This window comes from Chrysemys picta, chromosome 4 (genome assembly GCF_011386835.1).
Source record: "Chrysemys picta bellii isolate R12L10 chromosome 4, ASM1138683v2, whole genome shotgun sequence".
NCBI lineage: Eukaryota > Metazoa > Chordata > Testudines > Emydidae > Chrysemys > Chrysemys picta.
The window spans coordinates 89,566,589-89,580,516 of NC_088794.1; the positions used below are offsets into that span (position 1 = coordinate 89,566,589).

The 13,928-nt window shown below is 42.9% G+C and overlaps 1 protein-coding gene across 8 annotated transcripts in view; it reads left to right on the forward strand.

The window, feature by feature from the left end:
* The window catches only part of PCNX1 (pecanex 1), a 130,072-nt gene that overhangs the window by 104,162 nt on the left and 11,982 nt on the right, over positions 1 to 13,928 (forward strand). For 7 of the 8 annotated variants that reach the window (XM_005309364.5, XM_042849369.2, XM_042849370.2 and 4 more), the window contains 5 exons: positions 778 to 928; positions 3,981 to 4,211; positions 9,610 to 9,884; positions 11,401 to 11,606; positions 12,836 to 13,275. In XM_005309364.5, coding sequence (XP_005309421.1) covers positions 778 to 928; positions 3,981 to 4,211; positions 9,610 to 9,884; positions 11,401 to 11,606; positions 12,836 to 13,275 — 1,303 coding nt within the window. Of the gene's footprint in view, positions 1 to 777; positions 929 to 3,980; positions 4,212 to 9,609; positions 9,885 to 11,400; positions 11,607 to 12,835; positions 13,276 to 13,928 lie in introns of those variants that run through there. The other variant, XM_042849372.2, reaches the window with a different exon arrangement.

Genomic DNA, 13,928 nt, shown 5'->3' on the forward strand with positions numbered 1-13,928 from the left:
CCACAGACTGATGTGATATATTTGAAATTGAAAAAGTGCAGTGAAGGGTATAAGAAGTGATATGGGGTATGGAACAGCTTCCTTATCAAAAGAGATTAAAAAGATTGGCACTGTTCAGCTTGGAAAAGAGATGACTAATGGGAGATGTGATCGAGGTCTATAAAATTATGACTGGAGTAGAGAAGTGAATAAGGAAGTGTTATTTACCCCTTCACATAATACAAGAGCCAGGGGTTGTCCAATGAAATTAATAGGCAGCAGGTTTAGCACATAAGGAAGTGACTATGCACTGCATGAAGAAGTAAACCTATGGAACTCATTGCTGGGAATACTGTGAAGGCCAAAACTATAACTGGGTTAAAAAAAAGAACTAGATAAGTTCATGGAGGATAGGTCCATCAATGACTATTAGCCAAGATGATCAGGGATGCAACCCCGTGCTCTGGGTGTTCCTAAGCCTTTGACTGCAAGATGCTGAGACTGGATGACGCAGAATGGCTCACTCAATAATTGCCCTGTTCCGTTCATTCCCTCTGAAGTATCTGGCACTGGCCGCTGTCAGAAGACCACATGCTGGGCCAGATGGACCATAGGTCTGACCCAGTGTGGCCATTCTTATGTTCATATGTGTACAGAGGAATATGACAACTATATCTGTCTCTACAGTTCAGTGTTACATTATGTAAATCAGTATTTCTACTGATGTAATGAAGGGATGCTGCATATGGAGGTTTTTAAATGTGTTAATGATTTGGGGTTACTTTCCATCCCAAACAGTAATTTGGAATCTTTCCTGTATGGGCTGCATGCCCTGTTTAAGGGCGACTTCCGTATCTCTTCAATCCGAGATGAATGGATCTTTGCTGACATGGAATTGCTGAGGAAAGTGGTGGTTCCTGGAATACGCATGTCACTCAAACTACATCAGGTAATAAGGTTAATGGGGGGGGGATGTATGTTTTTTTGGCTCTGTCCATGCTGATTGATTAAATTTTGATATATGGAGCAGTTTTCCACACAGCTTGCCTGGCCAGCATAGCAAGCTTTAAATCCTGTTTAAGGTAACAGTGTGTTGACTAGAGCTAGCTAAGTCTATAACATGTTTTTAAAGACAGTGTTTTAAATGTTTATAGGGCCCCTTTCATTCTGGCTAATCCAATTGAGGTGAAACCATGTTCAGTTAATACAATATAATATAATCTCTGCCTGGTCAAACTCATTGGCTTGCCTGACTGGTCCTGTTCCCTTTTTGGGAATTCATTCAATCATTCTTCCTTCCCCTCTCTGTATTTTGAATAGCTCTAAGGACATGAAATCCTCGCAGTTAAGTGCCTCACGTCAGATATTTCTTGAGTTGGGATGTTCCACTGGGACATCTAATTTAGCCATTTTGGTGAAGAAGCGGAAAGTAAGGAGAGAGGAAAAAAGAGATAAGGGACTCAAGGGATAGAAAAAAGGGCTTGTGGTGGGGGTGGATAACTCATACATAGGGAACTAAGCATAGACTCTGGGGTCACATCACCTCCATACACTGTATTCTCTGCAGCTCATCTCTGGTAAAGGTCAGCCTTCTAAGAGGAGCAATGGGGGCAAAAAAACCCAACTGACTTCAAGACTGAGCTTCATGAGGAAATGGTATGATGAGACTGCCTACAATGGCATATGGCCCATCTGCAACTGCTAGTAGCTAAAATCCCCAGCGGCCAGAGATGGGACATTAGATTGGGAGGGTTCTGAGTTACTACAGAGAATTCTTTGCCAGGTGCCTGGCATGTGGGTCTTGTCAATATGCTCAGGGTTCAACTGATGGCCATATTTGGGGTTGGGAAGGAATTTTCCCCCGGGTCAGATTGGGAGAGACCCTGGGGTTTTTTTGTCTTCCTCTGCAGCATGGGGTACTGGTCACTTGCTGGTTTAAACTAAACTACAGAGTGGATTCTCTGTAACTTGAAGTCTTTAAATCATGATGTGAGGACTCCACTAACTCAGCCAGAGGTTATGGGTCTATGGATGGGTGAGGTTCTGTGGCCTGTGATGTGCAGGAGGTCCGATTATATGATCACGATAATCTCTTCTGGCCTTAAAATCTATGAGTCTGATACAAGGCTTGAAAAATTCACCAGACACTGACTAGTCAGGGGCCAGTATGAAACAAAAAGGTCCTAGCAAGATCCATGGATAACTCCCTGGTGAGAAGCCTACCCGCCCCTGCATACGCAATTGGTTGAATGGGGAAGGTCCTGTCGGTCCTTGCAATTCCTGGGCCTGCCTTTCTTTTTTGACTGAGCCTCTGGCTAAAAAATAATCTTATATTCAAAACTGCAGAAGTGTGAAAACAACAACCAACCCTTAATGTTACTCCTCTACCCCCATCACCAAGGCATCAGCTGCAAATCTCAGAATCACAGTGAACACCTTCCATGTCCTCTTACTGTTCGTGTGTGAGCTTGGCTGCTTTTACCTTCTTGGGGAATTATGCCTTTGAAACAGGGTTCGCCTGAAGGAATTCTCTCTCTCATGTGAGCCAGAATTTATTTTAATGTACCATTACAGGGCCTTTAATAAAAAATGCTGGTGCAAGTGTTTCCAGAAATTATTTGTAGGTCTAATTATCACTCTGTCCTGAAACAGAGCTTTCACTGTTACTTGAATATAAAAAGTTTGCATTTCAAAACAGCTTAAATTTGGTATCCGCCACTCCAGGGCAATGGGAGCACAGGGAAGCAGCAAGCTTCCCTGTGTCCACTGTAATATATTGGCAAAGTTCAGCAAATGTAGCAAACATCAACTGAGATGCAACTTGTAGAGAAAAGGGATTGGCAATCCAAAAATCTGTTCTGTTGAAATATGAAAATGAAAAAGATCCAAGCTGTGAGCGAATTAAATAAAAAAGCTTGCTCTAATTAAATAGATCTACGGTGCTTGCCTCACTGCAAGGTCTGAAAGTCACCAAAAATTATCATGCAATGACATAGCAATAATTGAGTTAGCTTGTTCCATTAGATCATGGAATTCTCTTAATTTAGCAGTGTATATAAAATGACAAATGGTCGGAGTAAATGCAGAAAACAACTTCAGTAGAGTAGTATAAAGTCATGGTGAAAGTGGCAGGATTACAACTTACAAATCCTGAAACGTTCTCAAGATATTACTTAGGCCACTACAAAGTGTGCACCTGAATATGGTGCAATAAAAGTGAGAAATGGAAAATGTACATAAAAATACAAATATTTTTAAACATAACCCTTTGAACTAATACATAGTACAGATAACTGGTGACTTTTCATTTGCATTTTGGTAGTGCCCTGAGGTATCTCCACTCAGGATTGGGCCCTCATTGTGCTAGGCACTAAAACAAGCAAACAAAGAAAAAGAAAAATCCAAACATGGTCTTCGCCCTTTGGAATTTAAATCTGTACTTTCGTATCAGAAAGAGCCGTAACTTAATACTGAATGGATCCTGTAAATATGTGGTATAAATATGTGGCTAGCAATAGTATGATGTTGTGAATGCATGATGAAGTATACAGGATATTTTGTCTGAAACCCGATTTCTTTTTAGTGTGTGACTATGCGGGACAGTGTTGAACACACATTCATGTAGTTTTTTGACAGTAAATGAGACCAACTGTTGAAAAGAAGCCTCTCACTGAATACTCAGTACTTTACTTCTTTGGTTTTAAACTTCAAGGCTTCTGAGCCTCTCCATAGGCAATGTGACTAGATACACAATAAAATCAGTATCAAAATTATAATAACTAACCGTTCCCAATATTAGATAAATCCTCCCAACCCCCAAACTTACAGAAACATTTGATGTGGTGGATATTGAACTCATCTGAACAATGGTGGGAATCTGTTTTTGATTAATGTAATTTTGTGCAATGCATTATCTATCATTTCTGAGGTCTGAAATCTCTACTTTTTACACAATTAGCATCTATGACACTAAGCTGTTCTCAAATAATGCTTTCATTCAGGATCACTTCACTTCCCCAGATGAATACGATGACCCTACTGTCCTCTACGAAGCCATTGTGTCCCATGAGCAAAACCTGGTTATAGCACATGAAGGGGACCCTGCCTGGAGGAGTGCTGTCCTTTCCAACTCTCCCTCCCTGCTTGCCCTCCGCCACGTGATGGATGATGGTACCAATGAATATAAAATCATCATGCTGAACAAGCGGTATCTCAGTTTCAGAGTAATCAAGGTGTGTGTTTATTGTATATGCACATGGAATGAACATATGATCTGCTTCATGGTGTTTTAGAATTTAGTGTAAAATTAGAAAACTACTACTTCAGCCCAACCCATTACCTGTCTCAGTAGGCGGTCACTGCTTGGGCTGCCCTCATGGAGAGAGTGTACTTAATTGGTTATCAAGATAGTGCTGTCCATGAACATTAAATATTGACAGAAAAAAAAAGTGTAATGTCCTCTCTGAAAATACCTAGTAACAATAGCCGGAAAACACAGTTTCAGCAGTCCCTTTATGTTAGTTTCATTGGACCTAATTGTTTATCTTCTTATTGCCCTTTTGTCCATTATGTGTATGAGGTCTGGAAAGTGTTGAATACCTTGTAAAGTCAGCATAATACTCCTGCTGTATAAACATGGCCCCATGAAAGCATGTCTGTATTGTGACTTGTACTGTTGGTGGCAATTTTGAATTTATCTACAGTTAGACAACAGTGATAAATGTAGCCTTAGTCTGACCATAGCTTTACTTCTACCTCTTCAGTATTTACACAGATGCCCCCTCTTCTGAACAACGCTTAAGCTTTTCTTCCAGGTCTCTCTAACTTTGGATTTCAGCTTTATTTCCTGCTGCTCCCCTTTGTCCACTCAAGTGTCATTCTTAAATGGACCTTTTATCTGCTTCATATCATCATTTATGTATGCCCCCACCCCACCCCCAAGGTATGTGAGAGAATCCTCAATTAACATTGAGAGAGGCCAAACTGCCACTCACTCTTCAAAAACTAGAATCCAGCTCCTATTAGAGGGCCGACCTGCCATTACGTATTTGTGCACTTTATTCTGTACTGTTTGCAGCTTGTGCCCATATATTGAGTCCTTTGACGCAGGGAGCATGAATGCTTGATGGTTGTACAGTGCTGTGTACACTTTTATACGCTCTATCCATAATAATGTAGTTCTTGCTCATGTCCATTCCAATGTAGGTGTGTGCTTGCCATGAGCATCACCACTAGAAAGATTTTACCTCCGTGGTATCTGTCAGGTCGGCTCTGCTGCTCCCTGGAGTTGCGCGCTCATAGATTCGGTATAAAGGACTCTGCCAACCCACCAGTTCCTTCTTATGGCCCGCGATGGTTGCTGGAACTACGGCTCGTTCTTGCTGTTGCAAGTATTTCTTGAGTGAACTTTTCCCTACTCTGATTGTATCTAGTTAATTGTATTTATTAATTAAGTTTCAGTTATTATGTTAGTTAGTTAGGAACCCTGCTAAGTGGGATTAACCGACCCACCCCCCAGAACCAGGGCATGCCTCAGTCTCCAGGTTTCAAGCCTTGTGAATCTTGTCACAAGCCTATGCCTGTGAGTGACCCCCATTCCAGCTGCTTCAAGTGTCTGGGAGAAGCTCAGCTGTGTAGGGATTTTAAGCCCGCACCAAAAAGGACAGAGACGCTAGACTCCGCTCTATCCTCATGGAGGCAGCACTCTGACCTCTATTGGAGCAGGGCCACTTGGACTCGGCACCGAGTATGTTGGCCTCAGTAAGAAGCACCCTGGCTTCACTTTGGGATGTCCGGCGCCATTCCTCAGCTCCAGCACCAAGGTGAGATGCTCCGACCATGCCTAAGGAACCTCGGCACCATCAGTCATCCCTGGTGCCAAATAAGGATGCGAATGCGAGAGAGCCCAAGCACCATTCACAGTCACTAGTGCCTAGGAAGAAGCAAAGGAAGACCGACAGAGGCTGATCACCTACACTGAGGTCAGTGGGACAGAGAGATGCTGCCAGGGTGCAACCCACATCGGGCCGTCCTCGGGCTTGCCGCACAAGGTCCAACACTTTGCAGGACCTGCCATTTGAAAATACGTCAATCTTTTCAGAGCGGACAGACTCCAAACTTCAGTTTTTAGAAGAGAGAAGGGCCACAGCAAACGGCTCGCTTCTTCCTTCCGCCGGCTTGACAGGACTATAGCAACAGGAAGAGCAGGGGCTACAGGCAGAAACCTCCCCCACTGTCTTCATCTGTAGCTGCACCCCCAGACACTTGGCAGGGTCAAAGCAGACTTTTTGATGGGATGCTCAGGGACGATGTACCAGGATAGTTTATGGATCCAAATTCCCCAGATTTTGTGGACTGGTTATCCCACTTTGATCGGGTGCTATGCATGGTCACAGTGGGATACACCCTTCAATTTTTTTGTTCCCCTCCTTGCCACCTTCCCTCCCCGTTCATCTTCAGGGACCCTTCTCAGAAACAACTCTAACCCAAGATGTGCAATCACTCTTAAGAGTGGGGGGATCAGTGGAGGAGGTTCCCCCAGAGCTAAGGGGTTGAGAATTCTATTCCCAATACTTCCTAATCCCAAAAGCCAATGGCAGTCTCTGACCAATTCTGGACCTGCAAAATCTTAACAAATTCACGAAGAAGCTGAAATTCCACATGGTCTCCTTGGCCTCCATCATTCCCTCCTTGGATCCAGGGGACTGGTACGCTGCCCTTGACTTAAAGGACACATATTTCCACATTGCCACCTTTCAGGGACACAGAAAGTTCCTCAAATTTGTCATGAACCATGTGCACTACCAATTTATGGTGCTCCCATTCTGTCTCTTGGCGGTCCCTCAGGTATTCATGAAGTGCATGTCAGTTGTTGTAGCCTTCTTGAGGAGATAAAGAGTTCAGGTTTATTCATACCTCGACGATTGGCTGATGAAAAGTCGATCCAGACTCCAGGTAAAGACAGATGTGAGACTAATACAGTTGACCTTCCAGAACTTAGGTCTGCTCATAGATGCACAGACATCCACCTTCTTCCTGGTCCAGAGGATAGAATTCATCAGGGCAGTTCTGGACTTGGTACAGGCCAGAGCTTCTCTCCCAGAAGCATGCTTCCAAGCATAGAAAACTTATAGAAAGCCTCAAGAATCACCCTGTCATCATGGCAAGAAATTGCTTACAGCTCCTGGGCCACATGGCATCTTGCAGCTATGTGGTTCATCACATAAGACTTCGGCTCATACCTCTCTAAGCGTGGCTGGCGTCAGTATACTCACCAAGCCTACATCATGTAAACTCAGTCACTACGGTTCCCCCATTGGTGATTACTTCCCACAATCGGTGGCTAGACTTGCTAACGGTGTGCGCAGGAGTCCTTTTCTCAAGACCCCAACTGTCAGTCTCTCTCATCAGATGCTTTGGCAATGGGATGGTGACCTGCTTGGGCTTCCTCAGGACTCAGGTCCTCTGGTCTCCAGAAGAGCTCTTATTGCACATCAGTGTCAGAGAGCTCAGGGCAGTTCGCCTGGCCTGCCAGGCATTCCAAACCCATGTAGCAGGCAGGTGCACGTCAGTCCTTACAGGCAACACAACAGCCACGTTCTCTATCAACAGACAGGGTGGAGCACGCTCTTCTCACCTGTGCCAGAAGGCACTTCGCTTATGGGAATTTTGCATAGCCCACTCGATTCACCTCAAGGAAATCTATCTGCCAGATTCTCAGAACCAACTTGCTGATCACCTCAGCAGGGTTTTCTCCAACCACCACGAGTGGTCCATCTGCCTAGAGATCCTACAAGTCATCTTTCAGAAGTGGGGAATTCCCCAAATAGATCTATTTGCAACGAGGTGCAACAGGAAGTGTCTCCAATTCCGCTGTTTCCTGGGCCACAGTCCAGGATCTCTGACAGATGTCTTCCTCTTGCCCTGGACGGGGCATCTGTTCTATGCATTCTCAGCCATTCCTCTCATACACAAGGTCTTGCTGAGGATTAGATGGGACAGAGCAGGAATCATCCTGATAGCCCCAGCCTGGCCACGCCAGCACTGGTTCATGGTGCTCTTGAACCTATCAGTAGAAACACCAATCCAACTACCTCAGGTTCCAGACCTAATATCCCAGGACCACAGTCACCTGCATCACCCAAACCTCAAGGCTTTTCATCTCACGGTCTGGAAGCTTATGCTCCGGACTAGTTCGAGAAGTTTTTAGGGAGTAGAAAGCCGTCCGCTAGAACTGTGTACCTGGCAAATTGGAAAAGGTTCTTGATCTGGTGAGCGCAGAAAGGTGTCTTGCCCATGCAATCATCAATACCATTCATTCTGGACTGCTTGCTACACCTGAAACAGCAGGGCTATTGGTTTAATCGATTAGCGTCCACCTGACTGCAGTTTTGGCTTTTCATCTGTGGGTGAATGGCTGGTCCATCTTTGCAAACTCGATCTGCAGTTGGTTTCTCAAGGGACTTGACAGGCTGTACCCCATGGGATCTCAACCTGGTGTTCTCAAGGATCATAGGTTCCCCATTCGAGCCATTGGCAATGTATTCTCTGCTCTATTTGTCCTGGAAGGTGGCTTTCGTGGTGGCCATTACTTAGGCCAGAAGGGTATTGGAGATTAGGGCCCTTACTTCAGAACCTCCATACACAGTATTCTTCAAGGACAAGGTCGAGTTATGTCCTCACCTAGTCTTTATCCCAAAGATGGTTTCACAATTCCATAGTAATCAGGACATATTCCTTCTGGTCTTCTATCTGAAACTGCATGCCAACAAACAGGAGCAGAGGCTTCACTAACTAGATGTCAGACACACGCTGGCCTTCTACACGGAAAGAACTAAATCCATTTTGAAAAATTACTCAATTTTTTGTGGCTATTACAGACAGGATGAAGGGTCTTTCAGTCTCAGTCCAGAGAATCTCATCATGGATCACGTCCTGTAGCCACAAATGCTATAATCTGATGAAAGTCCCGGCTCTGTCCCTGACAGCACACTCCACAAGGGCATAAACATCTTCAGTTGCATTTGTGGCACAGGTCCCTATCTAGGACATCTGTAGAGTGGCAGTATGGTCTTCGGTCTACACTTTCGCATCTCACTATGCCATGATTCAGCAGGCTAAAGACGATGCTAGGTTTGGCAGAGCAGTGCTACAATCTGCTTGTCAATGAACTCCAACCCCCACCCCTTACATCTGCTTGGGAGTAACCTACATTAGAATGGACATGAGCAAGCACTCGAAGAAGAAAAAACGGTTACTAACCTTCTGTAGCTGCTGTTCTCCGAGATGTTTTGCTTATGTCCAATCCAAAACCTCCCACTCCTACCTCACTATCGGAATTAGCCGGCAAGATGGAACTGAGGGGTCGGTGAGTCGGCAGGGTCCTTTATACCAGCGCTATGAGAGCACAACTCCAGAGGGCACCACACCCAACCTGATAGATACCACAGAGGGAAAAACTTTCCGGTGGCAGTGCTCGGGGCAAGCACGCACCTATATTGGCATGGACATGAGTAACACATCTCAAAGAACAACAGTTATGGAAGGTTAGAAGCTTTTTTTTCTTCCTCCCCTTGACTAGTTTTCCAGTATGTCCTTTTTTTCTTGATTTTTTTTGCTGTTCTTTTGCAGGTAAATAAGGAGTGTGTGCGTGGCCTCTGGGCTGGGCAGCAGCAGGAACTTGTCTTCCTGCGTAACCGTAACCCAGAAAGAGGGAGCATCCAAAATGCAAAGCAGGCTTTGAGGAATATGATCAATTCTTCTTGTGACCAGCCCATTGGATACCCCATCTACGTCTCACCTTTGACTACTTCCTATTCAGATAGCCATGATCAGCTCAAGGAGTTTCTTGGGGGAGCTATCAGTTTGGGAAATATCAGAAACTTCATAGTGTCCACATGGCACAGGTGAGCTATGGGAATGAGTTCTCAAGAGCATTCAGCTATTCAGCAACATCACTGTCAATGCTAAGATGTACTAAGATGTTAGTACATCTTAGCAGAGCATAATTTATGGCATTCAATCACAGAAGTGTGGATGCCTCTCAGTATTTTCCCCTGCAACACATGGCCACTGCTATGGCAAGAGTGTTATTCAGCAGGCCACGTGAACAACATCACAAGAATTTTGTCAATTAGAATATCGTGTCCAATTTTAACAACTTATAAAAAAAATTCTAGGTGGAAATATTATGCCTTGAGTTGTAATCTCAGCTGTGCCAGTGAGGTGCTGTGGGGTTTGAGTGTGTCATTTTCAATGCCTCAGTTTATTCTGTCCATAAGAGGAGTATAATTATCTACTTCACAAAGGTGTGGGGAAGATTGATGCAGATCTGGGACTTTAACATGCTTAAATATGTGAGTAGTCCCACTGAAGTAACTGGGACTCTCTCATGAGTAAAATTATGCAAGGCATTAATGCTTTCAAGATTGATGACTTTGTACAGCACTTTGAATATGTAAGCAACATTCTAAAAGTTAGTCAGTACTACACGAGTATTTGACTAAATGTAGGTATAACCACGTTGTACACCTACAGTATATAAATACAAATTGGCTGCTTCCTCAAAATTTTGTGGTGTATTTACTGCAAACCCTGATGTATCTCTTCTCCACCCCAAACCACTTCTCCAGCATATTGCTAGAATAACCTGTCACAGTACCATAACAAAGCATTAGACCTAAGCTAATTATACTTCAAAATCCTAGATCAAGAAGCAAAGAGACTGGGAAAGGATTTAGCAATGTATTTGAGAACAGAAGAACAAGGGTAGTACTAGGGACTGGAGGATGAGTAAATGTGCTTTCTTTAGTGAGTCTAAATGAAGCGTAGCTTTCCAAGCAACATAGTAAAAATAAAAGCTTACAGGCTGTAACTAACAAATTTATTAGCCCACCTAAATGTTCAAATGCTGGCATGGGTAGTATAAAAATCTCAAAGAACCCTAGCACATCATAGTCACTAAAGTATGTCATAACTGAAATCCATTGCTAAAGCAATAAAAAAAGAAACAGATGAAAAGAGCTAACAGTTTTTTCCTGCTCACTTTAAACATAAAGAGAGAAAAAGTATGAGGAAAAGCCTGAAATTAGAGATCAGATAAATGACTGCCATTATAGACAGAACAGCATAAACTCTGGTGCTAATATGACCACAAAATAGAAGAGCAATAAAGTCTAGTATTTGTTATTAAAAGTAGTACCACTGAATTCTCAAAGTCACATTTTTAAACAGTTGGAACTACATAAATAAAAGTAAATATCACTTAAATGTTTGTCAGGAAAATATTTTTAGTGCTGTCTCAGATAGCAACCTACAAGTTGGGGAAAGCATAGTACAGAAGGAAAAAGCAATATAGTTGAAACAGATGTCTGGTCACTTTTTTCTGTTCGCTAATACAGTTGTTTCTCATTGTGTTCTCAGATTAAGGAAAGGTTGTGGTGCTGGCTGCAACAGTGGTGGAAACATTGAAGATTCAGATGCTGGAGGTGGGGCTCCCTGCACAAGTAACAGTGCAGCTGCCAATGAGTCGCAAAGCAGCATGTCACAAGCAGGCGGGAATTTAATTACAGGGCAGGGCCCTGGAGTGGGACTCCATCCTCCTGTCACATCTCACCCCTCAACATTAGGTAAAACTAACCTAAAGTGTGTATATTATATAAAATACTGGAACTGTACATAGGCTAGCTGTCCCAGAGGGAATGGTATTTTTCACCACTGTAGATCAGGGCTGGGCTACAAGCACAAAATTAATTTGATTCTGTAATGGATTCATATCCCAAAATCACAATGCAGTTTAGCACAGTGGCAGGTCTCTGGACCGCTACTGGAATGGTTTGAGGATTGCAGATCAGGATTGATATGCTGACCAGAGCTGAGTGGGATAACCTTTCATAGCACTTCCCTACAGTATGGCTAACCTACACCAGTTCTACTGTTCCCTTGTGTTCACAAATACCAAACTCATAGCAAGAGTTTTATACATGTGAATATCTATCTTTTATGCTACTACAACCTTACTGCTACTGTGGAGTAAATTGTCTGTTGCTACAGGGTTTGTTAAACAGTATCCAAGAAAGTGCCGTTAGTGATCTAGTGAGGAACTGGAGGTAATTGAGCTTGTGTGTTTCCTTAGGTATAGTTGCTTTCATTTGCCTTTCAAGAAAAATAGAACTATTTTACAGATTAGTACATTGCCAGCTTCTGAATCTTATCATACCATACAGCATTATAAGGTCCATAATTGTGATGGGGTATCTACAACTGTCTGGCACCAGAGAGAAGCATTAATTAATATGCATTAAATAACACTAATAAGAGCTAAAATGCTTATGGTTTTTCTTTGACAACTTCAAATCTAATTGAACATTTCAGAACTTGTTAAAATGGCAGCAATAGTAACTAAACTTTCTGATGCACATTTAGGAGTGCAGTCAAGCCACATGTTTGACTAAGAATATTTGGTGTTTTGAAACACTGCAAATGTTACTGACAGAATTGGACAACGTAGAATGAGAAACCAAATTCTTGAGCATTAAAGAAATACTTCATTAATGCAATAAGAGCTGGGCTCATACTTATCAAGGACACTTACACTTTTGCATCTATGCTCCTAGCAATGTAATATCAGTTTCTTAAACCAGTTAAGATTAATTGAACATATTCAAATATTTCATTGTTGAGAGGACCAGTACATCTTGTCTCTGAAGTATTCTAGGCATTTTTAATATGCCCATCAATTTTGTAGCGAGGTGCAAGAACACTTTTGTGTAAGTGTCTAAAATCTAAAATGTGTGGCAGGCATGTATTAAAACTATCAACTCTCCTGATTCTGTTTTTGTTTTTTGTTTTCTTTTAGGCACCAGTCACAGCTCCCACTCTGTGCAGTCAAGCCTTGTCAGACATTCCCCTGCCCGTGCCTCAGTAGCCAGCCATTCATCTTATTGCTACAGCAGTCGCCATTCATCACTTCGCACGTCCACTACAGGCTTTGTGCCTTGCCGACGCTCTTCCACCAGTCAGATATCCCTTCGTAACCTCCCATCCTCCATCCAGTCCCGCCTATCCATGGTGAACCAAATGGAACCCACTAGCCAGACTGGCGTTGTCATCGTGCAGCATGGCCTACCCTCTTCCAGCAGCTCCAGCCAAAGCATCCCAGCCTGTAAACAGCATGCCCTTGTGGGCTTTCTAGGAACAGAAGGCGGGAATAACATAACTGATGCACAGTCAGGTGGTAATGCAAGCCCTGCAAACCATATGCAAGCCAAAAGGGATGAAGTTATTTACAGAATCCAGGTGAATCAGCCAGAAGAACATGTTAATCTACACTTTTTTAGCCCTTATTTTTTCCCCTCATTACAGTATTTTTATCATCTTACACCTTGTGGTAACTAAATAACACTATCTCTGCCTTCTATCTACACACATGTCCTGGAGTTTCTCAGTGCAGAACAGAAGTGCAGTTATGACTAGAAAGATTCATCTTTATTTTGCTGAACAGGTGGCGTACTGGAATACTGAGCAATATCCACTCACATTACAGACATGTTTTATTTTAGTACACAGCTGTGAGAAAGTCAGCTAGATTCTGTTCTGCTTCATACATTAACAACAAAATTATAAGCTTAGTTTTGCTTGCGGTATCTTTATTTACTGGTTGTAACATGAAAGGCAGAACAGCTTCCTTTGCAGTGCTGGCAGTTTGTATCTTTTGATTTGCAAACTAAGAAAATTTTCTGTAGAAGTCACTGTAAAAATACTGTCAAGTATCAGGGGGTAGCTGTGTTAGTCTGTATCTACAAAAACAACAAGGAGTCTGGTGGCACCTTAAAGACTAACAGATTTATTTGGGCATAAGCTTTCGTGGGTAAAAACCTCACTTCTTCGGATGCAAGTCTTCTGTTAGTCTTTAAGGTGCCACCAGACTCCTTGTTGTTTTTGTAAAAATA